Below are 27033 nucleotides of genomic sequence, written 5' to 3' on the forward strand. Positions count from 1 at the left end.
ATGTGATCACTTGGAGAGAGGAGACTGAGAAATGCTTCCTTCTGCAGCAGAGTGATCAGACTACAGCACTGTAAAGGTGCCCATACACCTGACTATTATCTACGATAATCGCGGGTGGCCCCTCGATCGTACCATAATCGGCAGGTGTATGGGCTGCGTGCGACCGCATTTACTGTATGGTCGCACGACTTTCGTCTTACAAGCATGCTAGAAAACCCGCCGGAAACCGTACGATTTTCGCCAGGTTGGTAGCGCGATCGCAAGACAAAAGACGCACGGGGCGGTGTACGCAAGCGCACACTGCCCGCAAGCGCACACTGCCTGCTCAGCATTGCAATCGTTGGCAAGCCCTCCCCTAAGCGCGGAGGGCTTGCGATGATCGCAAGTACGATCTGCCTGTCCAAGATGTGCAGTTCGTACGGAATTTTAATCACCTTACAACCATCGCACAACTAAAGTTGTGCGATGGTTGTAAGGTGTATGGCCAGCTTAATTGTGTAGCAAGGCACAAGGCGAAAAGGCAGCAGCAGGGTCTGATCTGGATCATCTACTGGCTATCTTTAAAAAAAAAAAGTAGTTCCAAGGCTGCTGGATCAATCAGACCTGCCAGGCCTCAAAAAAAAAAAACAAATTACTGAAAGCAGAGGCTGCATCACAATGCAAAATCTCCCAATCCTCGCTAGTGTACTAAAGAAGGGATTGCCACTTAAATGCTGATATGAATATTGATACTGTAAGTAATTAAAAACACCCTCAAAATGCCAGACAGTGCCGATTAGCAGATACCAATCTGCGCTTGGAACAAGGGTGACATAGCAGCTGCTATGGAAACCCAATAAAATCAATGCTCTGAACACCCAGGATGTCTACAACTGACTAATGAGAGAACACCACTACCTGGACATAGCCCAATAACTGCAGGCATCTTCCCCTTTCAAGCTGAAAGAAGAAAAGGCTGAAGTAAACTAGTCCTGGAAAGACTTACGATTTTTATGTCCCAAAGTCATGATCCGGTCCATGTCATCTGCATTGTTTACTACATAACCCGATAAGTCTTTGATGTAAACTCCCACATCTGGTCTCTCTTTAACCTACAATATTAAAATGAATTTTAATTGGAATCATGGGTTCCGACAGACACTTAGTTCAAATGCTGTAAACATAATCTTCTCTAGCAGCCATTCCCGATTTCGACGTTTAATGGGACTATTACACTACTTAAATGATATCAGCTGACTTTCTGCCTTTGTTATAAATGATGTCATATTGTGGCAGTAATCTTATTTTCACAAGCACAAAGTTTACTTTATAGATAACATGACTCAGTTTGTTAATCATATCAGTGAACTGTACCTTTAAATGTATTTGCTGGCTAAACTAAAGAATGCTAATGGCCCTTTTAAAGGTCTGATGGAAAGTCACTGTCCTATGTATCAGGCAACATACACCGATCAGGCATAACATTATGACCACTGAGGTAAAGTGAATAACACTGATTTGTCTCCTTACAATGGCACCTGGAAGTAGGTGAGATATATTTAGGTAGCGAGTGAAAATTGTGTTCCTGAAGTTGACGTATTGGAAGGAGACAAAAAAAGATGGGAAAGCGTAAGGATTTTTAGCGACTTTGACAAGGGTCAAATTATGATGAATAGATGACTGGGTCAGAGCAACTCCTAGACTGCAGCTCGTGGGATGTTCCTGGTCTGCATTGGTCAGGACCTACCAAAAGTGATCCAAGGAAGAAAAACCGGTGAACTGGTGACAGGGTCATGGGTGGCATGTGTAGTCCCATCCAACAGAACAGCTACTGTAGCTCAAGTTGCTGAAAAAGTTCATGCTGGTTCTGATAGAAAGGTGTGATGCTTTGGGCAATGTTCTGCTGGTATACCTTGGCTCCTGCCATTCATGTGGATGTTACTTTGACACGTACCACCTACCTAAAACACAGTTGCTGACCAAGTACACCCCTTCACTGTATTCCCTGATGATACTGGCATCTTTCAGCTGGATAAATGCGCCTGACACGCTGCAAATGGTTCAAGAACGGTTTGAGGAACACAGCAACAATTTGGAGGTGTTGACTTGGCCTCCAAATGTTCCAGATCTCAATTCAAATCGAGGATCTGTGGGATGTGCTGGAAAAACAAGTCGGATCCATGGAGGCCCTACCCCGCAACTTACAGGACCTGCTACTGACGGCTTGGTGCCAGATACCACAACATACCTTCAGAGGTCTAGTGGAGTCCATCCCTTGACAATTAGGACCGTTTTGGTAGAAAAAGAGGATCGGGTGCACTAAATATTAGGTGGGTGCTCATAATGTTATGGCTGATCAGTGTAATCACTGCCTTATACCACTATAACATTTCTTTTACTTCAATAACATGAGTGAAGCTGAATTAAAATATTAGTGCAATAGTGCCATCTAGTGTCCCATTTGAGACTGCCACTGAACCCTATAGGAGAAGCATGGAGTACAATAGGGATTTAAAATATGTGCGAGCCATTAAAAGGAGAACTATGAGGCGAGTGCTTTTCACTCATCCTCCTAGTTCTAGCCGACCTGTGACAATGAAACTGTCACAGGTCAGCTCAGTAAAATCGGGAAGTGAGCGAACACATACCGGCATTCGCTCACTTCTCGATCCTGTCACTGCAGAGAGCCGTGACAGGGGAGTGACTGGATTCCCCCCTCCCCTGTCCGATTCTACCCAGCGGACTGGTGGAACAGATGGGGAAGGGGGCGGGTACAGCTGGCTCTGCCTCTAGATAGGCAGAGCCAGCTGTCACGCAGCTGGGTGGAACCAGACATAATTGTCGGGAACCGCTTCAGTTGCGGCGTCTCAGTATACCGCGAGCTGCAGCTCACGGTATACTGAGCTTTGGGTGACGGGAGGATGCTAGTTTGTATCCTCCCGTTACCCTAAGGAGAACTATGGGGAAAAGCCCTAACCCCATAGTTCTCCTTTAAGAAATATAGAAGGGTACAGGAAACAAATAGTTTTACAGTGGTAGGTTGCATGTATGCATCTGAAAGATGAAAGGTTTGATTTGCTTATGGAAATATATATTTATTATACAAACTGCACTAAAATAGGATTTTTGTACAAATCAATTTCTTGGAATCCATTGATGGACACAGGAATTCAGAAACAGCTGGCTTAGGACAGGGGGGTTTAGGACAGTGGCAAACAAAAAATGTAAGCCAGTCCAGTCCCTGTGTAACCCCTTCTCTACATTGCATGCCTCAGGTTTTGTGAAAAAGCAGTACCAGGGTAAAGCAAAAAAACAGAGGGTGGGACTTGTATCCCTTAATGGGGAATGGGGGGCTGGGTAGAAGCCACTGACAGGTCCAAGAAGGAACTAAGAACCACCTGCAACTCAGGACTCTCTGAAGGTCCAACTTCCGAATCTAAACAAGATGAGGTGTAATTCCCTGCAAGAAAGGGGAATCTGTGAACGACCAAGGGAAGGCCACAGAGGATCAACCTGATGCTTAGACCAGGACAGAAAAGAGATCACCGCAAAAGGGGAATTACTTCAGTCAGGAGAACACTACGTTTGCACTAGTGAGAGGCTCTGAAACCAAAAACCCACCAAAACAATGGGAATAACACACTTACATGATAAGAAATAAATAGGCAAGCAATGTGATGTGATCAAGAGAAATAACACTGGTACAAGTCACCCGAAAAACAGATTCGAAGGGGAAACCTTGGACAAAAAAAAAAACACAAGAAAAGACCAGCTGCTCTACATGTGAAGGACCAGTCCTTACAATAGCAACCCTTAGTATTCAGGGAGGAAAGGTTACATGATAAGAACGGGATTCCCGGGCCAGACATCCAATCTCACAAAACGAGATATCCAAAGAATGTACGAATTTTTACAGCATAATATCCCATAAGGATAGCTAAATGACCCATTAGACTAGTAGAAATCCAACAGGTACCTACCATGAAGTCTACCTGACTAAAGAAAAGGGGGTAGGCTACACAAGAACTACCCCTATGAGACTAGGCAGCAAGAGGAGTCAAACCCCCATTCACTTTAACACCTGAAGGGGTCTCTGGGGCCTAACAGAGCAACTCTTCAAGACCAGCCTAACCATGATACAGAACATGGTTCTAAGAATCTTCTGACCCCCCAGTCCAGCAAAGCTACCACAGCTGTGGATCAAAGAGTAGAAACCTTCGCCACAATGTTAGCACTGTGAAGAACATTCACCTGATTAAGTGTGTGTTGAGATCATTACTACTGTTCTAAGCACTAGAAGGAACTCACATTTGAGATGTCATCAGTGGGAGGACATCCAGTGGAAGAGTGCAGACCGGCTGTGCCCGGTGGTGTGGTAGATTGGATGCCTGTAAGGACGTAGGCTGCGGTGGAAGGACAGCTGTCTCCTGCAAAGGCTCAGCCGACCTGTGTGTCCGAAGTGCTGTCGGACACACAGTGCCCGACAGCACTGGCAGAACTTGCTTTGGTGTGCTGGTGACCATTTCTTGAATTTCTAATTGATTTGCGGTGGCACCCGCAGTCATTACAGCACCCACCAAATGTTTTGAGTTGTATCCAGTCAGGAGTGCGATGGGATTCTATGAAGTTTCCCTCCACGAATCAGACACAACTGTTACGGGGGAAACAGACCTATGCCCCATAGATCAGGGCACCTGACCAAGTAGCGTCCCCCTGAGGCGGGGGGAGTGCATGCCAAGAAACTCTTGGTTCAAAGATCCTCTAATTGTTTCAAAGCTCCAAGGTATAGAGGGGGAGGCTGAAAAGGACCGAGAATCAACAAGAGAAGGGAGGCTATGTTAGGAGGGTATTCTCCGAAAACCCCTGAAGCAACCAAAGTTTGCAGGTGTTCAACCTGCAAACTTTCAAGTAATCCGAGAGTTCCACAATTGGGATGGCAGGAAAAAACACTGGGGTGGATATAAGATCCAGAGCTTCAGGAAACACCAGGTGCCTCTTGCTGTCAAAGGGAGCAGTAAGAACTGGTCACGGACAACCTTGTATGTCAAGGGGTATCTCTAAAAAGGGGGGATTCTGACGGGTACCAAGTACCACAAGGGGTTCAACAGAATCTGAAGATATAGAATTATCCTGAAGAAAGTCCATGTGGGGTACAACTCACAAAGTTCCCACTTAATCAGAAACAAGGGGTCCCAGGGTGCGGGGAACCCAGGGAGACCTGAGAAGATACACTGCTGTATGCAGTAGCTCCAGAAATACAGTGAGGGGCAGGTAGAAGAGATGCCAGACATAAGGAGTTAGCCAAATGTCAGGAAGGCAAACCACAAAGGGCCCGTCCGGATGTAAAAGTGGGGACAAAACTACATGCAAAAAGTTGTATCACAGGGGTTAACTGACCTCTGGGCTTCGAGCCGTATGGGCTGAATGGGACTCAAGATCTGAAGTCATAAGAGTATGAGTACCTGATACTGAAGTTGATGAAGGAGAAGGGTGAGGTTCTTTAAACCCCTCCACAGACCTCCTCCGCTTAGGCATAAGCATACTCTGGCCAGCTGTGGTGCTGCTAATGATGGTGTCAAAAGCAGGTCTGAGGAGAAACGTGTGTCGAAGGTTAATTGAGGCAGACACTCCTTGTAGGTATTCTTAGCTTCCAAACCAGCCAAAGTGCCCTACGCATTATTATTACTATTCTGACACGGTTTGACAGAATAAAGTTACTTCCACGCAAGGGACAGAGGGCCAGACCAGTCAAGTCATTTTGGGATGTAAGGAGGGATTATAGCTGCCTGTCACTGGAATCCCAAAAAGTTGAGCAAACCTTCAACCCAAATGGTTCTCCTGTTAACTCTGTTCACTGGTGTATCTACATTGAGAACAGACCATTCATTTACAAATTCCCTTTTAAAAAGCAACAGTTCGAACACACTCTCAGCTGGGGCTCAGAAGCCAATTTAAACAGCTCAGCAACATTAAAAGGGATTCTGCAAGAGCGATGTTGGGTATGCACTAACATTTTTTTCCCTTCAGCCCGGAAGCTGTTGGGACCAGCGCGCTTTAGCCAGCATAATGTAAAGCTGCCTAGGGGCTACTTTATGTCATGCCATATTTGCCTGTCCAGCAAGCAATAAAAGATCCCCTTCATTTGTTAAACCAAGTATAAATATTGACAGTTTATCAATCCAGACTTTCTTAATCTCACCTCTAGTCTCTGTGTCTGGTCTTTACTAAGTAAATCCCGTACTTCTTCATTATAAATCTCCAAATAAGACACTCTGACCAAAAACCTGCAACATGGAATGCAACAGAAACAAATTTATTACATATGTCTAATGGACAAATTCTACAAGCAAGCAAATAACATGATTAATAACATATTTAAATTATGAACATACTGTATAAACTGAAACAGGCCAGGAATGAACAACTTGATGTTTGCGTTACAAAGAAGCAAGGAATGGAAAGCGTTAATGGAATTACTTTGATAATGTATAATCTTTGGGTCATAAAATGAAAAGCATACCTTGTATCTCCCTCTGCTTTAGCAATATGACCAAATACATGAGCAAATGAATTAGGGATGATTCCTCTGAGCTCCGGAACAGCCCGAACACCTTCCATGGTAAACGTTTTCCCAGTGCCGGTCTGTCCATATGCAAATATAGTACCTAAAGGGGAAAAAAAAATGTTTCATTTGTCGCTGCATGATGTCACCGAGCTAAGGGCCCCACAGCATTAAACATGTGAAGCTACCTAACCTTTGGAAAGATATGTCCAGAAATAAAGTCTTAGCTTCCTAAAATTACCTTTTTTATTTAATGGTAGCTAGCTATTACTAGTAAACAAACATTTTCTGCACACAGTATTTTTTTAATTACTATTAAATTGTCTACTGCATGGACCAGGATCCTCTGACCTGGACCACCCTCTGGAATAGAGGCCTCAGCTTTGTTTACTACAGACTTTGTGCATTCCCTCCATCATCTCACCTCCACTGATTCTATGCACTACTGGCCACTGAGGTGTCCCACTAGATAGAACGATGGCAGAGAGCATGACCAATTCCTAAATCTAGGGCCAAGTTGAAATCTCCATTTTACAGAATCTGGTCCAGGCTGGAGTATTCTGAGCATTATATACTGCAAAGGAAAGTGAATAATAAGGGAAGTGCAGGCACAGTAGAATACCTGCTGTTAGAAGATAGAATTTCTCTAAGCCCCTTGTTCACAGGATATGAAGGGCACTCTAATAAGACAGGGTGTGGGCAAATGGGTAGGGTTTAACTCAGAAGATCAGCAGACACTCTGTGGCCCTTTCACTTACAAACATTAATAATATCCAACAGGTTCACTTTAGGCATGAAGATGATATTTTGAACAGTTTAACTTCTCTGGGAATTGGATACAGATACTGTATTTCTTTTCAAGGTTATTTTTGAATGATTGATTTAGCCTTTAAATTGAAAGTATAGCACATTTCAGTAAAACATATTTTGAACTATTATCGCAGTGTTTACCCGAAAGGGTAACTGTACTTTAAAAAGGAAGTTAAAAGCCACCCCCCACCCCCACCTTAGAACGAAAGAAATAACAGCCATACAAATTTTGAAATGGATTGCAATCCCTGGTCTGTGCAGTGTTTTCATCAGAAAACACAGACTACCTCTGCTCTAGAGGTCATTTGTGATGCCTCTCCCACAGAAATGGATGGACTGTCTACTGGCTCATATTCATTTTTATGAGCCAAGCGTCATACATGCGCATTATAGCTTAGGCCCCAGGCTAATTGAACAAAGCACTGCCAGGCACAGTATAGGCTTCAGAGAACTTCTTGAACTCTGAATGGCTTTGATTTTTTTAAATGAACCAGGTAAAGGGAGTCTTTCTTTAAACTAAAACGAGAAAAAAAAATATGGAGAATATCTATTGCTAACCTCTCCTTTTAAAAAGACCAGTTGACTAGCTATGAGTCAGATGCATTAGTTTTAGCACTTAATGAGTCACTGACCCAGAACAAGATATACACTATATTACCAAAAGTATTGGGACACCTCTCCAAATCATTGGATTCAGGTGTTCCGTGAAATTTCCTTGCCATTAAATATTCCACGGTGAACTGTTAGTGGTATAATAAAGTGGAAGCAACTGGGAACAACAGCAACTCAGCCACGAAGTGTTAGGCAATCAGCCACGAAGTGTCAATGCTATTAGTGACACTCAATGTCACTAATAGCTCTCTCTCTAGTGGCTAATCTACAAATCTTTCTACCTGATCATTTGACTGCCAAGTGCAGTATGTTTTATTAATATTAGCTTACTATCAAAGCTTTAACAGCTAACCTCTTTTTTATGGTTGAAATCATAGAGCTAGAAATCCAACTGAACATATCCACAAGCTGTCAAAGAATTCCCACCCCACGGCACTGGGTCTTACCTGGGCTATTTCTAGTTAGCTGCACCACTATTCACAAGAATTCTCTGCACTGATCAAATCCTTAAGCTGTTAGCCCTGGGCTTTTCCTGTTTATACAGTGTGTGTATATATATATATATTTTCACAGTTTTCAAAGCATGCATAATTTTGAGTCTATATATGTTAAATAGTACAACAGCAAAAAGTTTCCCAGCACACTCAACAGCCAGCATACAAAAAAATAACCTGTCTAACTGCTAGGTTAAAAACAGAGGTTTAGATACACATCTTCTGCAGAATATGTGAAAGCCGCACTGCCTCGTCAAGGCACTTCTGTGTAGTGTGGTCCTATCTCTAACCTATGAGAGTCTCCATCTCGGAGCACATGTAGCAAAAGATAAAACGGGTGCAGGTTTGCCAGGAGGCAGCCCAACCTCCTTAAAAGGCACACACAAGGGACCCCGCACATCAAAGCGGCAGCTGAGACCCCCAGTGTGTCACTGCACCAAATATATGTTTTGCTTTATATGTTAAATGGCACCCCAACACGCAGTGTTGCAATATGTGCTGCACTGGAGAAGATGGTGCATGCACGATTTTTGGTCCCTTGTGGTGCATTAGGCAGCAGACATAATACACCTAATGTGCATACATTAAATGCACCTCAACAGACCTGAATGGTGTGAATGAGCTCTAATGGACACAGCCTCCACAGTGTAACTTGTGTAAACACAGCCCAGCCTGAATACCTGAATATTGACTGCAGTGCAGTCATAGTTCAGCCGATAATTTTCCGCCCAGCTCCTGCTACAGAATTTGATTAAAACATTGACTTTTGTTGAGCTGAGTGGTGCCAGCAGGGCTCCAAACACACAACTTGAATTGTTGCAAAGTCATCTCAGGACTGAGCTGGATTTCGAGCAGTGTATGGTCAACTTTGACTACAGTAGATAAAAACTCTAGTGTGCTGTCACTCATGACATTCTTGTAACCCTTTAGGACTCCTGTATTGAGCTCACTCTTCTATCATTTCTGGCTTTGCTGTCATCCTCCTTAAGCCCCGTTCACATTGAGCGATTTATCGCGCGGTAATTCACGCGATATTGCGGCAAATTACCGCGCGATATCGCGCTCCAATGCATTTCAATGGAGCAAAGGGTCCTGCTGTCGCGGGTGGTGTGTCGCTACAGCAGCACCCTTTTTGGAGCGGATTTAGCCGCGATTCAACCTTGCTCAATGCAAGCTTGAACGCGATATCGCGCGGCAAATCTCGCGATATCGCTCAATATGCAGAACGCGCGATTTGCATATCGCGCAGTGGGAACGGGGCCTTAGCGTCAAGATGCTCCCACACTTGTCCTGAGTTGTATTCTAAAATTCAACACAAGCAGAGAAACCTTGCTATCAGAGTCAACGAGAGATAGAAGAGACCATTAGCATCTACATAAAGCTACACTATCAGATGGGTGGATGTCCCTTTCATAATAAACAGCAGGCCATTGACATGCAGAGCACAAGGAATAAACAAAGCCAGACAAACAATATTCTATTCAGTAACATACTTCATTTTCACATGCCAAGATCACAGTTGTAAAAAGGATAATTGTCCTACTCGCTCCCTCCCTTGGAATGGCCCTGACCAGCTCAAGGGAGTGTGTGTCCCAGTGACAATATGATTCGGTCATCTCACACATGGCACACAGAATGTTAATTGAGAAGTTAATTATCAGATGGATACAATGGCCGCACTGACCGACAGTCACTCTCCGTTATGTTGAATACTGATGAATATGAAAGCTCATATACTCAGTTTACAAGCAACTACACATTATAAATTCAGTCAATACAAAATCAATACATTTGGTACAAAATGAATTATAATTAGTCATCCATTGCTGGAGTGGACAAACAATATCAATACAGCGGGTCAGAGATGGAAAGATCTATAAATTCCTGCGCAACACAATGGGGTTCATATATTCTTTTACTCATCAGCGCCAACGTTTGTCAACAAACCCCAACGTAAAAAAACATCAAATAATGTAGTGAAAGGACACCTACTCTCCTACATAATCAGCATTTCAGGATCAGGAAAGGAAGTCTACCACTTCATCAGCAATATAAATGGATGGATATGTCACTCACCCAATCTGTATCCCTTTACCTTGAAGGTAACCAGTCATGATTAGGCTAATGCCGTCATCACAATAGGAACTTTTAAAATATTTATATTTACCTGCCTACTTGTGCTTAGGATGGGTTAACCCTCGTTCACACCTGAACGTTTTGTAGCGTGTTCTACGCTCGACGAACGCTCTACAAAATGCTCAAAAATATCAATCCCATTGTATTCAATGGTCTCGTTCCCACCTTGGCGTATTTCCGCCCGTCCCTAACGCGCTACAAAACGGCCCACGCCTGAAAAGGTACATGTACTACTTTGGGCCGTTTTGTTGCGCGTTTCCATTGGGATACAGCCAAGTAGCCTTCGGAAACGCGCGTCTGTCGCGCTACTTTTTTACCGCGAATCGCGGTAAAAAAAAACGCACGACAGCCGCGCATATGCAATACGCCTAGGTGTGAACGAGACCTTAGGGAAGCCCTAAGGTACGACAGCTGTTCTGACAATTGCCTGAACTCATCTGATCACACACACTCCTCCTACTCCTAAGTAATCATTACTATCACCACTATCATAAGGCCATGCAGTTGCTCTAAACTACAGGGCTTTGATACAGTTGGCACACTGTGGCAGGAGGCTTAATTCCATAAAGCAGAACGCCAGGTAACAATAACAAGAGAAAAATGAATAGCCCATTAAAAGATAAAACAAAAACAGCCCAGTGCACAACATAGTATAAGTATTATTGTGTTTATTTGGCCTTAGGCCCCTTTCACACGGGCTGATGAACGGATCCTCTCCTGATCAGAGCAGTACGGAGCAGATAGCAATCGCTATGACATCCATGTCTGTACAGTTTTTTTTCCTCAATCTTGCGATGGAGGAAAAAAAATGTAATTACCAGACTCCACGTTGGCCTGTGGGGAATCGGATATAAACGAACATTTGTCCCTTTACATCAGATTACCCCCGATCCAGCATTATCAGGTCCGGCGAAACGGATCTCTGATCCATTTGTTTTTCTGGACCTGGCCGGAGGCGGGGGTAACCGGGTGTAAACGAACGCTCATCCACAGACGACGAACGCTCTACAAAATGCTCAAAAATATCAATCCCATTGTATTCAATGGTCTCGTTCCCACCTTGGCGTATTTCCGCCCGTCCCTAACGCGCTACAAAACGGCCCACGCCTGAAAAGGTACATGTACTACTTTGGGCCGTTTTGTTGCGCGTTTCCATTGGGATACAGCCAAGTAGCCTTCGGAAACGCGCGTCTGTCGCGCTACTTTTTTACCGCGAATCGCGGTAAAAAAAAACGCACGACAGCCGCGCATATGCAATACGCCTAGGTGTGAACGAGACCTTAGGGAAGCCCTAAGGTACGACAGCTGTTCTGACAATTGCCTGAACTCATCTGATCACACACACTCCTCCTACTCCTAAGTAATCATTACTATCACCACTATCATAAGGCCATGCAGTTGCTCTAAACTACAGGGCTTTGATACAGTTGGCACACTGTGGCAGGAGGCTTAATTCCATAAAGCAGAACGCCAGGTAACAATAACAAGAGAAAAATGAATAGCCCATTAAAAGATAAAACAAAAACAGCCCAGTGCACAACATAGTATAAGTATTATTGTGTTTATTTGGCCTTAGGCCCCTTTCACACGGGCTGATGAACGGATCCTCTCCTGATCAGAGCAGTACGGAGCAGATAGCAATCGCTATGACATCCATGTCTGTACAGTTTTTTTTCCTCAATCTTGCGATGGAGGAAAAAAAATGTAATTACCAGACTCCACGTTGGCCTGTGGGGAATCGGATATAAACGAACATTTGTCCCTTTACATCAGATTACCCCCGATCCAGCATTATCAGGTCCGGCGAAACGGATCTCTGATCCATTTGTTTTTCTGGACCTGGCCGGAGGCGGGGGTAACCGGGTGTAAACGAACGCTCATCCACAGACTTACATTGGGCATCCTATCAAGTCCCCCTGAAAAACTGACAGGAGGAGCTGATCAGAACGCCCGTGTGAAAGGCGCTTTACACATGTAAATAGAATCCTGGAGACTACAGCCGCTGGGAGCCTGCTTACAGGGGCCCACTGCTGCTGATGTATGGCATATGTCAGCAGCAGCAAAAGGGTGAAATTACCCATTACATGGTAGTTACAGACCATTATGGCTTTCTAACATGGGAGCAGAATAAAAGCGGTTTGCCCTCACGGAAATGAAATTCAAAAGGCCACGCAGGTAAGTGGAGAGGGGGGGGGAAATCAGAGTGATTTATTCAGTTCTATTCCGTTCTCACGCTTGAGCTACTACTAAAGTGGCCGTGTCACCAATTTAAACATTTTCAGTAAAATTACAGTAAAAGTATATTACATTTTTTACTAGCAGCATTTTTTTCCTTTCCGTAAGTGATTTCCATTCACTTGCAATGTGCCTTTGAACTTTCTAGCAAATTTCACTTCTTCAGGAAGTCCCCTTCCTCCTTGCACGTCATAGCTCTCTCCTCTTCTGGGAATGTCTAATTACTGACTGTGCTGGCTGAGCTACTCCGCTCCTCCCCTCACCTCCCTATGTAATCTTTTATGTAGCTGTCGGAGGTAAAGAGAAGGGAAGGCAGCGTCCAGCAACAGTTTCCGGGCTTTTGGATGTCTGCATAAGGAAGGCATTTACAGGTAAATAACATGCATAAAATATATGGTGACTGTACATGTAATCTTATAAGAAAATTGTTGCGGAATCGTCTGGTAACAGGGCCTCTTTAGGTCTTGTTAACAAGATAGTGAAGCCAAATACACTGGAAAGTGTGAAAAGGAACCAAGAGCTCCCCCTGCTGGCCAGATGTGTAAATATGAAATGCAATTACTATGCAATACTTCATTATCTTACAAAAATAAGGAAAATATACATTTTTAAAATTCATTTTTAAAAATAAAATATATAAGAAACAATACCTTCTATTTAAGCAGCAATTTTACATTTAAAATAATGTATATCTCATTTTTTAGGTCTTACCATTGTAGCCTTCCAGCACAGAGTCAATAATCGGCCTGGCTGTTAAATTGTAAACGTCCAGCTGGTTACTGTCTATTCCAAAAACTGTGTCAAACGTAAAAGTCTTTGGCGGCTCGTTCATAGAGTCTACTTTGTGAACGGCTATAGTTCCCCTTATTTCATCCACACTTACAGCCATCTTGTTGCCCATGACTTTCTCTCGCTCATTCAATGGGCGACATCGCACTACAACCTTCACATTGTCGCAGGATTCAGGTTTCTCGGCTTTGTTGATCTGTAAATACAGACAGAAAAAAAATACAAAATGATTACCACAAAACATAGCTGAAAAACATAAGAAATGAAGCACAGCAGAGTACGACTAATAGTTTATGCAACGGAGCAATGTTTCAGACATGCATTCATACAAGGTCCACTACCTTATTTTTCCCTCCCTAACCCATACCAAAACTGCAATAAATGAAAAAAAAATAACTTATCTTTCCCAATGCTTCTACCAACAGTGTCTGGGAGAAGGTGACTGTGGAAGACATAGATCACAAGCACTCAGTCCAAAGCATGGAATGACTATGGTCACTGTCGCCCTGAGGACCCTTCCCTGCATGGCCCCGAAACGTTGGCTATATGGCGCATGTGACATCTTACTTCAATATATAAGCAAATGAATGCCATGCTTCTTTTGTCTGAGTGCTGGTGATCTTCGTCTTCCATATTCTTGGGAAACACGGCACCATCCGTGTTATCACTTCAAGCACCATGACTGTTAAACAAGGTCTAACCGCTGTATGGAGTGCAGGTGACACATCACAATACTACGGTATATGGGAGAAGGTGACGTCATAGCACATCCATCAAGATCAATGGGAATGCTTAGTAGCCAGAAATCATGAGAAGACGATCCTGCACTGTGCTATAGCATCATCTCATCAGATATGGGCTACTCAGCATCCCCTGGGATCTCCCCGGAAGGACCATGACATCATCCTCTGCCGTGCAGAAGCTGGGGGAAGTCAAGGGTGCTTATTTCCTTTTTTTGTTTTTAATTGCAGTTTTTAGAGCAAGGGGGTTGCCAAAGTAAGTAGGTGAACCTTGCTTATAGTGCACCTTGTCGCCTTCTTTAAAACAGTCAGAGGCTAGTAAGCCTGTAAAAAAATAAAGCTGGCCATACATTGCTTGAATTTCGTCTAAATCCTGCAAAACTCCAGCTGTGGGTGGCCCTGGCCAACACCACCCTGCTCCACAAAAGTTGATTTTGTTGAAGGAGCCAGGTGAAAAATTGTTGGCCAACTGTTGGGTATTGTGACAGTGGTGGCTGTCAGAAAACAATAGCCAGGCAAAAGAGAGGAAGATTTGTAGGTTAGATTTCTTTCATTCCGCCTGCAGGCTGAACAAATGAAATCATTGCATGTATAGCCAGCCTATGCTTTATGTTTACCTGTCCAGTAAGTGACAGGTAAAAGGTACAAGTTGTCCTAGATCAGTGGTGGCGAACCTTGGCACTCCAGCTGTGCCAAAACTACAAATCCCAAGATGCATCTGCCTCTGGGAGTTATGTCTGTGGCTGTCAGTGCCTTGCAATGCCTCATGGGACTTGTAGTTCCAAAACAGCTGGAGTGCGAAGGTTCGCCATCACTGTCCTAGATTGTTCACTTCTCCTGCCTTCTCCAAACCCTTCACCCGCTTGTGAATAGCTCTATTGGGATCAGCCTCTTGCAACCCCATGTACAGCATCACCCAGACTGGGAGAAGGAAGAAGGAGCCAAATCAGGAGTCCTACTGCATAACCCCAAAAATTATATAAATGTTTTGCTATACATGTACTTTGCTTCTTATCTATTCCATGTAGCTGTGGCGAAGAGTCTGAGCCCTCTGAAAAAGTTAACATGCCAGGACAAAATAATAATAATTAAAAAAAACACATTCAGTACATCTCTCTTAAGGTGGCCATACACTTTACGACCCTTGCAAGACGTTTGCAAGGGTCGGCAGCTGTCGGACAAGCAGGCCACTAACCGTACGATTCTCGGCGGGTTTTCCAGCCTGCTTGTTCGACGGAATCCTTCCATACACTTTGCGATTATCGTACAATTGCGGGATTTCCCACGATAATCGTACAGTGTATGGGCACCTTTATACAAACACATTTTGCCATGTTAACCTTTTGAGTCCCAGGTGCCATTTTAAAATTGCAAACAGACTTAGCGACTCCTGTTGGTCACTATCAGTCAGTGACAGCAAACATCCAGCAATAAGCTCAGGAGATGAAACGATCAGCTCCTGGGCTTTGGATCTCTCTACACAGCGATCCATAGGAGCACTTGTAGAGAGCAAGTGCCCATAACAACCAATCAGCATCTATCTTCAATTTAGTTACCTTTTGAAAATGGAGAGAAGCCGATTGGTTGCCATGGGTGAAATGCTCCACATTCTGTCTCCTCCAATGCTGATATATTCCCCTCATTGTGTTTATATTGGGAGCGTGGTATTACATGTTACATCACTTCCTGTCAGTAAGGAGGACGGGACAGTCACTGTTTGAGCAACAGTTTTCCACCCGGGTCCTTAGACAAAAGTCAATTGGAAAACGGTCTTTTGTTGAATAGAGGGGGGCTGACAGGGCCACAAACAGTCAGTTGAACTGAAAGCCGAAGTTCAAGCAATGCATGTCAGGCTTTATACCCCCTTGACAGGTCTTTACTGCAGTCTAAAGTTTCTGGAGGAGACATCCTCTCACTTCCTGTTCTGGTGACAATGTTGACGCTGGGACAGGAAAAAGAAAAACCCGCCATAAGGAAGGGGGAGAAGACGCTGCAGGGACTGGTCTAGCAGCCAAGCAGGAACGAGGTTAAAGGTGAATATAACTTATTTTAGATCCTAGACAAAACGAGCACTTAACCCTTGCTGTGCGGGGGTTGCCCTAATGCAAGGGTTAAGTGTTCTTCTGCTCGGAGTTCTTCTTTAAATCATTTCCCCCCACATCAAATTCTCACTGAACCTGAGTGCTGACATAACAATGCAATGTGACAATGTCTAAGAATATGCCAATAAGACAGATATTACTATTGCAGCCTTCCTGGTATCTGGTCCCATAAAGAAATCACTTCCATTGATGAATGTAGTGAATAATAAATAAATGGGGTGCAGTGATGTACGGGCTGGGCACACCGCTTGCTGCCACAGTCAGAAGTGTCATTGGCCACAGGCTACATAACACTGAGCAGGCCGGATGAATGGGCGATGTGTTACTGAATCAATCATCTACCCAGCCATAGCAACCGCGAGCACTTCTCTCAGACACCACCCAGCCCCTCATTACCGGCATGTTTGCGTTGATCCGGGACGAATTCCGACAAGTAGAGGTGAGCCCGGTTACCCCCAGACACCACTGGATGAGAGACCCCCAAATCCCTGGAACAGCCCCTCCGCTTCACACACTGCGCATGCGTCAGGCGAACGGGGCTCGTTGGAGTGACAGCGCTCTTGACCAATAACGCAAGACCTGAGCTATCGGCTGCGGCTGGGAGCTGCCAATCGGCGCTCACGTGTTCATTGTTGCTTACAGGAGGGGAGGGCTGCTGTACAGTGTGTGACCGATTGTGGGATTAACCAATAGGAAGCTCTGAGAGGTGGGTCCCCACCCAGAAACGCTGCTGTGGTTGGGTAGCTGCTGGCATGGTAACTGTTGTGAAGGTTTGGGCCTTTCTGCTGCACAGCTGTGAGCTGACTCAGCTGTGTAACCTAACAACCTGCGTTTGGTTTACAATATGACGGCGTTATACTTTCACTCTGTTTGTGGTGGGCTTATAGTTCACACTATATCTGATTTCCAGGGAAACGTTTAATGTGACATTAAACTCAGGAGTTTAATCTTAAAAATGCACCCAGGTAGCTTAATCAATATTATTTGTGTATCACTCGGCTGTAGATCATCAAATCATCTCTGAATTGGTGCCTGCTTTATTATTTGGGAGGGGGCCCCCAATTCATTATCACAGCATTTATGGGTTTTTTTAAAAATCCAGCTCATTAGAAAAGTTAGCAAATAAACTTATCCCCAGCCATGCTGTAGGAATCCCGAGTATCCCAGATCTCGTAGGAATGTTTATAGCACAGTGCAGCATTGTCCTGTTGTGAGATTTGGAATACTCTTCATTCCGAGATCTCACTAGAAGGATTGTGATGTTACCCTCACTAAAGCTGCCCACACACCTTATAATTATCTGCAGATTTTCTGTGGTCAGATGGAAAAGGTGCAACAGATTCCTCCATCTACACTTAAAGGGGTTCTAAACCCTCCGTTTTTTTTTTGCTTATATCTACTGCTAGCATGCAGTAGATATAGGCAAGGAGTGTAAACAAAAAACGCTTAAAATCATTTTAAACTTACCTCGTTATCGCTTCTCGCTCCTGCGCCGAGAATCAGGAACTGCTCGTACGGCCGCAAAGGATCTTGGGGTGGGCGCATGCGCAGTTCCGATTCTCGGCCGGGAGACGAGCAGAGACGCAAGGTAAGTCTATGGACGCGTGCACCCGCCTGCAGACACTGCTATATCGGAGAGACAGAGCAGTCAGCGCTGGATCGGAGTGACGTCACACCGCTGGAGGGACACATGAAAACATGGGGAAAGAAGAGGAAGATCGGAAAAAGAGACATCATTTAAGTTAAGTGCTAACATTTACATGGGGGGGGAGGGAAAAAAAATGTGCCTTTAATATCACTTTAACTGGTTGGATGGAGTAATCTCCACCTGGGCCAATCTGTTGCACTTTTTCCATGTGACAACAGAAAATCTGCAGATAATTGTGTGTGGGCACCGTTAGGCACGATGGTGGGTTTATCTTCACAGGTGGGGGTTTTTTTTCTTTTCAAGTGGCGCTAAATTTAATAAATCCACTTGAAAGCATTTTTAAGAATGTATGTTAAAGTGACATTAAAGTAAAAAAAAATTCCCTTCCCCCTCCCCCCATGTTAATGTTAGCACTTACCTTAAATGATGTCTCTTAATCCGATCTTCTTTCCTGACGTTTTCATCTGTTTCTCCAGTGCTGCGGCGGCTCTCTGATCCAGCGCTCACTCCTCTCTGCTTGCAGGCACTTACGATCCAGCGGTGTCTGCATGCGGGTGCACGCGTCCATAGACTTACCATGCGTCTCTGCTCGTCTCCCGGCCGAGAATCCGAACTGCCAATGCGCCCGCCCCAAGATCCTTATGGCCGCACGAGCAGTTTCGGATTCTCGTGCAGGAGCGCGCAGCGATAACGAGGTAAGTTTAAACCGCTGTTAAAGCGTTTTTGTTTTTTTTTACTTTTTGCATATATCTACTGCTTGCTAGCATTAGATATAGGCAGAAAAACCGGAGGCTTTAGAACCCCTTTAATTGTGTATCACTCAGCTGTAGATCCTCAAATCATCCCTGAATTGGTGCTGACACTGTCCTTCCTTCTGGAGGGAGGCTACTTTTGTTCCCTATGGTCCCTGTGTGTGTTGTAAAGTAGCCACTGCTCCAAGCTCACTCCTGTGCAGTGGCGTCATGCAGGGGGTGCGGCCTGCACCCGGGAGACACCATTGGAGGGGTGACACCAAAATGACTGACTGAATGACTGTCATTTTGGTGTCACCCCCCTCTGAAAAGTCGGGCACTCGGTCAAGGATCGAGAGCCCGACACTTGCATGAGAGCGGAAGGGAGACGGTAGCATACCTTATGCCGCCGGGTGACGTCCCCTCCTCTCTCTGCCGGCGTCCATCACCAAGATGGCCGCCGGCAGGTAACAGCAGTACCGTGCGTGGTGTCGTCACGCGCGTACATGATGACGTTACTGTGGGGTGTCACCCGGCCTCGGGACCCTTCTGCTCCTGTGATGGAGTATACTCTCAATACAAATGTGAGATTGTAGTCCATCATGGGGGTGAGCTTGGGGAGGTGGCTACTTTACAACACACACAGGGACTATGGGGAACAAAAGTTGCCACCCTTTAGAAGGAAGGGCAGTGCCAGCATGAATTCAGAGATGATTTGAGGATCTACACAAATAATCTACATTTTTGTTAATAGTCAAGGTACTTGAATGCATTTTTAAAAGGTTATTAAACCCTTGCATGTTTTTGCATATATCTAGTGCTAGCAAGCAGTAGATATATGCAAAACGATTTTTAAAAAAACCTTGGGTTAATGCTTACCTGTGTCTTCGCCGCGTGCTCCCGTCCGAACATCTGAAAATTTCGCGAACTGCAAAGGATCTTGGGTCGGGCGCATGCGCAGTTCAGATGTTCGGCCGGGAGACGAGGAGAGACATAAGGTAAGTATATGGAGCAGTGTGCACTCGCAGACTCCGTGGGACATAAGAGGAGAGGAGAACAGAGGAGCCAGCGCTGGATCGGAGACCCGCACCAGTGCTGGAGGAACATCTGAAAACTACACTAAAGAAGAGGATAATAGGATTAAGAGACATTATTTAAGGTAAGTCCTTACACTAACATTGGGGAGGGGGAAAAATTAGCCTTTAATGTCACTTTAAGATCTAACTCCTGAGTTTAGTGTCACTTTAAGAATTTAGATATGTCCTTGGAAAGGATCCCAGGTATTCCAGATGGACAATCTGCACCATAGAAATCCTTCCCTGTCTGTGCCATATGGTGTTACCATTCTTTATTAGTTTATACAGGACCAGCTATACTGTACAGTGTTTTATAGAGTAGTGTTCATATCAGTCCCTGCTCTATAGGAGCTTACAATCGAATGAGCCTATCACACTTAAGTGGTCTATTTTTAAAAAAAATTACAGAGTCACTCTCCATGAGATTCTCTAAGAATGCTCCTTTTGTAGAGGAACAAATGAACATTCTTAGTATAATTCCTTTTTAGGTGGCATATAATGTAATACTGCATTATGACCATTAGATGGCGCTAAGGAGCAAAGGAAATAACTACATTTGTATTGTGTTTGTTTTGTGCAGAGCCTTTTCCTTATCTTTAAAAAGCCAGTTGAAGATTAGAGTGGCTGCCACTTTTGTTTTGCTAAGAGGAGAATTGTGTGGGGTGGCTGAATAGGTGTGGGGGCAGTACTAGTGAACTCTGCACTGTAAACTGTGACTTTACATTACATATGCCTTAACGGTGCACTCTGCACTTTGTGTTAAAAAGGAGCCTCAGGATTTTCAAAAGTTAACCCTGCACTGCAAGGGTTAACTGCTCATTTTGATCTAGAGGCGCAAATAAAGAAAATATACTTGCCTGATCCTCGATCCTGCCTAGCTGCTGGACCTCTTCTCACACAGGCTTTGGCAGTCTAAGCCCCACAGATGTCATATGGTCCTTTCACTTGCATTAGATGTGAGAATGCTAAGAGACATTCTACAGCTGGAGCAAAAGGGGAGAGAGGTAATCGGTCACCGCTCCAGGATTGAGGATCGGGTGAGTTTCTTCTTTAACCACTTGCTGACCGGGGTGTTTAGACCCTCTTCCTGGCCCGGCCATTTTTCAGCATTCAGCGCTTCGGCACTTTGACTGACATTTATTCCGTCATGCAATGCTCTACTGAAATTAATTTTATACCAGTTTTTAGGAACAGATAGAGCTTTCTTTTGGTGGTATTTAATCACCACTGAGGGTTTTCATTTTTTGCTATATTACCAAGGAAAAATTACTGAAAATGTTGAAAAAAAATAATATTTTTTTACATCATGTTAGAAAACAATTATTAGTACCCAATTTTTGGGTAAAATATAAAAGATGGAGTCATTTCGCGTAAATGGACACCAAACATGTCAAGCCTTAAAATTGCACGCACCCGCGAAATCGCAAAAAACTACAATTCCTGAAATTGACCATAGGCAATGCGTTAAAAGCTTTTACCATTCATCAGTTTAGTGTTATCAGTGATTGATGGCCCTAGAATGAATGCTCTCACTGCGACGTTCGCGGTGATATGAAACATGTGTGGTGTAATGGACGTAATCGTCATTTTCACAAGTATGCACACCCGACACATGTTTGCATGTATGTATGTATGGGTGGGGACTTTCAAAGTTTTTGTGTTTTTTTTTAAATTCTTTTCATGTGTGAATTATTTTATTTTTTTGCAACTTTCATTTTTTTTACCTAACGTTATTGTTACCACATAGGGGGCTAAAAAATCCTCTATGTAATAGCAAAGAGATGTGACGGGTCCTCTTTATGGAGACATCAGGGGTCTCCAAGACCCCTAATGTAACCTAGGGACCCAAAAAGAAGCTGATGAAGCAGAGATCTGCTTCATCAGCTTCTGAAGCCAGAGAGTGACACGAGAATGCCGAAGTGATGTAATATACATCACTTCTGCATTCTGACACTGGAGAGGGGATGGAGGGAGTTCGTGTACCGATCTCCCTCTGATTCCCTGTCAGAGAGCCATCATGCTGGTCCCGTGCTCAAACCAGGCAGAGCGGAGCTCCAGACCAGCAGAGGGGGCGCACAGACCGGCACCTTATACAAGCGATCCACCGGCTCTATAGTATGTAAACATCGTTGGCTGTTTTTAAATTTGGGCAGTTTCCCACTTGTGCGCGCCGCGACTGGGCAGGGCCAACAGGCCGGCCAGGAGGCGGTTAATCTGCACCCTAGACAGTACGAGCAGGTAACCCTTGTAATGGGTTAACTTTTAAAAATCCTGGAGATCTGCTTTAAGTACTCTTGACCACTGCACTTTGTATGCTGGGAGTACAGTTGACAAGTGCATGCAATGGGCAAAGCACAGGTGACCACAGGGTCACTTTTAAACAGAAGGTAGCCTGTAGAAAAAAAAGGAATATACAGTACTTACCTTTCCATGTGTTAAAAAAACACCACTTTGCGCCTCCCCAGCTGCTGAAAGTGTTCAACTCTTTCTAGTGGGTTGAATACCTTTTACCCCTGTCGCACACAGAGGTTCCAGCTGCTGGCTCATATGTCTTGCAGTGATGTATGAGCCCCTGGGAGGAACCACAGCAAGAGGCGGGGAAGCAGGTATTCTATACACCAGGATGTGTGAAATGCATGCAGCAGCTGTTCAACACCCATGGCACTGAACAGGTAAGTATGTTTTTTCTGTTGTTGGAGGGCTTTAGCAACAGGTTTGGGCAATGGACTGGTGTTTTAAAGATAAGCAGTGAAATAAAAGATAACAAAGAAAAGCAAGATGGAGAAGGGACACTGGGGATGTGATCAGGGCTGAAGGAAAAGAAGCATTATGAGGTCTATTCACAAAAGGGTGAAGAGTTTGGAGAAGGCAGGAGAAGTGAACAATCTAGGACAACAGAACTGATTTGGAAAAATTCCCCAATTCGGCTCACTTTCCAGTTCAGCTATATTGTCCTAGATTGTTCACTTCTCCTGCCTCCTCCAAACTCTTCACTCTTTTGTGAATAGACCTCTATGTGAACAAAACAAGGTGAGCCCAGGAGCAGTCACATGAGAAGAAGAGACTGTTATCAGTGACCACAGTGTAGGAGGAGATCAGGGACTGTGACCAGCTGCAGAAGAGAAGAGCAGAGAGTGGAGAGGAGAAAGGAATGGTGGTGTGGATACCACTTACAAAAGACAAAGTACATTTTGTGAAACTACTTTGACGGAGGAGGGGAGAGTGTGGCCAAATGTTTGGGAGATAGTGCCGTCATGGCTAGTGATGGGCCGAACACCCCCCATGTTCGGTTCGTATTCGAATGCCTGAAAAGTTTGAATACAAACTCAATGCAAGTCAATGGGGGTCGAACGTTCGGAAACAATTGTCCCCTTTAAGAGGGCTTATATGCAAGTTATTGGCCATAAAAGGTGTACGGGGGTCCGGGTACTGTCCTGGGGGACAGGAATCAATGGAAAAAAAAAAACGTTTTTAACGTTGTTCTCCCTACGTTATGTTATAAAACATTTATTATTACCCAATTTTTTTGGTAAAATATAAAAGACGGGGTCACGTCAGGTAAATAGACACCAAACATGTCAAGCTTTAAAATTGCACGCACTCGCGAAATTGCAAAAAACTACCATACTCAAAATTGACCATAGCCGACGCTTTAAAAGCTTTTACCGCTCATCAGTTTAGTGTTATCAGTTATTGATGACCCTAGAATTATTGCTCTCACTTCGACGTTCACGGCTATATGTAACGTGCGGCGCAATGGATGTAATTGTCGTTTTCGCACGTAGGCGGACTCGAAGCATGTTTGTGTGTGCATGTGGGGGCGGGGGACTTTAATTTTTTTCTATTTTATTGCTTTGATATGTGACTTAATTTTTTTTTTTTTTTACTTTGATTTTTTTAAACCTTTTTTTTCACTGAACTTTATTGCTATCACATAGGGAGAAAACAAGCTCCCTATGTGATAGCCAATTTGCAGTGACAGGTCCTCCTTTATGGAGACATCAGGGGTCTTTAAGACCCATAATGTCACCCCGGGACCCCCAGAGAAGCTGATGAAGCAGAGACCTGCTTCACCAGCTTCTCTCCCGTTTCTGTACCGGAGAGTGACAGTGAAATGCAGGCAGTGATGTAATACACATCACTGCCTGCATTCAGAAGAGGAGATCAAAACGGAGATCAAAGCCTTTAACCAATTAGAGTTTTAGAGGGCGCATTGCCTTGTGGGACGTTGCGCGGTCAAACAGACCGCGAACATCCCAAAAAGTTCGACGGACACTCGAACAGGCAATGTTCGAATCGAACTTATGTTCGATTCTAACCGGCAGCCCATCACTAGTCATGGCAGCTAAATAGGATCTCACTTTGATCATAACTCTGCTATGAATTAGAACACTATAGGTGAAGATGCACCAAAGTGTGTTTATCTGGGATTTAAATAAAGTTTGTATATTGATTTGTACCTATAAAACATTATTTTATATTCTGTCTAGTATTATGCCAATTACACCAAGTGCTTACAGAAAGTAGCATTTGCCAATGCAGGAATGTCAATACAAATCAGAAATTTTAGGGCTTTCTATTTTAAACCAATTGCATTGACAGCCCATACTGGTCAGCAGAATTTGTGCCCAGTGTGTGCAGAAGCCCTCCTCTCAACCAGAGCTACAATATGTTTAGGGATGCACCAAAATGACATTTTTAGACTGAAACCAATAATAAAAAATTTGTCAGGCCAAAACCAAAAATTACTTTTCCCCAAACTTTTTAAAATTATTTTAAAATATTTTATTTGTATTTTTTTTACTTTACTGTTAGAGGCTTTGGGGAAATATCAGGGTTTCTAAAAACAGACCCCTGACATTTCCACCTTTAAAATAGAAAAAGATTTTGAGGACACAAAGTCCTCAACTCTTTTTCTGCAGCCTCTGTTCTAAATGAATGGAAAGCACCGAGGCTTACCATTCAGTCAGAAACTATTTACCATCATCCAGTTTCTGAATGAGGAGGAGCCTCTGTACAGAGTTCTACTCCCCATTGAGACACTCATGAATGAACAGGAAGTGATGTAAAGCACTTCCTGTTCATTCATAACTGGGGACACATAGTACTCAATCTCTTTTTCTGCATGCCCAGCACTCAATGAACAGGAAGCTCTCAGTACAGAGGCTACCTGTTCATTCACAATCTGAAGATCGTAAATATTTACTATCAACCCAGTTGAGAATGGACAGGAAGCCTCTCTACTGACCTGCTTCCTGTTCATTCAAAAGTATGCAGATAGTAAATATTTACTAAGTCCCCATTCAGTGATGTATAGCACTTCCTGTCCATTCATAACTGAGGACACAGTAATCACTATGTCCTTGGTTATGAGTGTTTGTGCTCCACTCCCCATCCTGACTGCTCTGCCTGTCACAGGAGCCAAGCTCTCCTCCTGCACCACCCCCCGCTCAGCCTCCTCACAACTGTCTCCTGCCCCTACACCGCCCTGCTTGGCTTCCTGACAGCTTCTGTCCTCAACTCATGGACAGCTTCTGTCCATGAGTGGGTATGCAACCAGGTGCATGTCATGTGCAATGTATGCGTTCGAGGGGGAATACAATTGTGCTAGATGTGAGCGAGGCGCTGGCAGCTGGATCAGCTCTGTGTCCCCTCCGATCCCTGCTGCCTTTGCCAACACAGGAGGGAACACAGACCGAAGCTTGCAGCCAGCGCCCAGTGGGGAGAAGAGAAGTTAGGGATGCACCGCTCTTTAGGCCATTTTTGTACTATCAGCCTTTTGTCCATAGTACAATTTTGGGCTGAAATGTCATTGCATCCCTAAATACATGTACTGACCATGTAGTGGGTGTTGCTGTGTGGGCAGAGAATGGGCAATGTGTTTGTCTGAATGAGCCTAGGCTATCAGTTGTGGGCATTTATTCTGATGACAGGTTAGCAAGTACAGAATAGAGAAGATGCCCAAAAGAATAAGGCTGAGCTAACATGACCTTGAGTGTGTAAGTACTGTCAGCGCTTGTCTGACTTCAGATAGAGTTCTGTCCAACTTTCAAACATCTCCCGAGAAGAAAGGCACTACGTGAATGAAAAAAATAGCTTAGTGCCCATAGCAACCAGTCAAGTACTTGTCTCATTTTAACTCCCTACTGCAGCTGGAAGCTAATTGGTTGGTATGGACAAAAATACATTTTTTACTTAAAAAGTATATGTCCAGCTCAAACTTTTTTTGAGCAGGTGGCCACTTTCAGAATACCTAAAAGGAGCTAGCAGCTGATTGGCTGCCAGCTCCATTTGGGGTGAGAATATTTGAATCTGCTCCTTCAATCCAGAGCTGAAGATAGCTCCTTACCTGCCCTTAGGCAAGAACAGAATATTGTGCCCAACAGACGTGTGATGTCATCCGACACCGCGCACGTGCGGCGTCGTGTGCTGCTATGCACCCCGCCTCCAGAATGTGCTGTTGGCCAAATACAAAATAGCATAAAGATTTGTTTAGTTTGACGAAACGAATGAAAACATTTTTAGTTTCCGTTCATTTTGTCCTAAATTAATTTTTAGTCTTTGCACATGTCTAATAATATGTGTGCATGAGTGTGGGGGGGGGGGGGGTATTTATGTTTTATTACTTCTGCAGCATCTGTTCTAAGTGAATGGAAAGCATTCAGTACAGAGACTTCCAATTAATTCAGAAATTGGTGATGGTAAAATATTTACTATTGTCCAGTTATCAATGGGTAAAAGCCTCTATACTGAGTGCTTCCACCCATTGAGAAACTCATGAATGAACAGGAAGTGGTGGAAAGCAATTCCTGTTCATCCATAACTGGGGACACATAGTACTCTGTGTCCCCAGTTATTTACAAACACCGGAGTGATCACCTGATCACGCCAGTGTTTGCTCTGCACACAGAGGATTGGTAAATATCACAGATATTTACCGGTCCTCCGCTCTGCCATCCTGAGAGCTGAAGCCAGCGGGAGTAGCCGAGGAGGGAGCACTGAACCCGGCGGGGAGGCAGCGCTGTCACTTTAGGCCCCGTTCACATATAGCGACATACCTTTTGCAGCGGATCCGCACGGCCGGGATAGCGCGACTTTCGGGGCGACGTTCCAGCGACG

The 27033-nt window shown here is 44.2% G+C and overlaps 1 protein-coding gene across 1 annotated transcript in view; it reads right to left on the minus strand.

Annotated features, from left to right (window-relative positions):
* KIF3A (kinesin family member 3A) overlaps positions 1-17031 on the minus strand; it is a 76449-nt gene extending 59418 nt beyond the window's left edge. Inside the window, exons 1-5 of the mRNA XM_018563215.1 lie at positions 16856-17031; positions 13540-13813; positions 6500-6644; positions 6179-6263; positions 986-1091 (exon numbers count right to left, since the gene is read on the minus strand). Coding sequence (XP_018418717.1) covers positions 986-1091; positions 6179-6263; positions 6500-6644; positions 13540-13813; positions 16856-16861 — 616 coding nt within the window. The 5' untranslated portion in view covers positions 16862-17031. The remainder of the gene's footprint in view (positions 1-985; positions 1092-6178; positions 6264-6499; positions 6645-13539; positions 13814-16855) is intronic.
* Between the last annotated feature and the right edge of the window lie 10002 nt (positions 17032-27033).

This window comes from Nanorana parkeri, unplaced genomic scaffold (genome assembly GCF_000935625.1).
Source record: "Nanorana parkeri isolate BGI_ZX_2015 unplaced genomic scaffold, ASM93562v1 scaffold643, whole genome shotgun sequence".
In the NCBI taxonomy this organism is placed as follows: Eukaryota; Metazoa; Chordata; class Amphibia; order Anura; family Dicroglossidae; genus Nanorana; species Nanorana parkeri.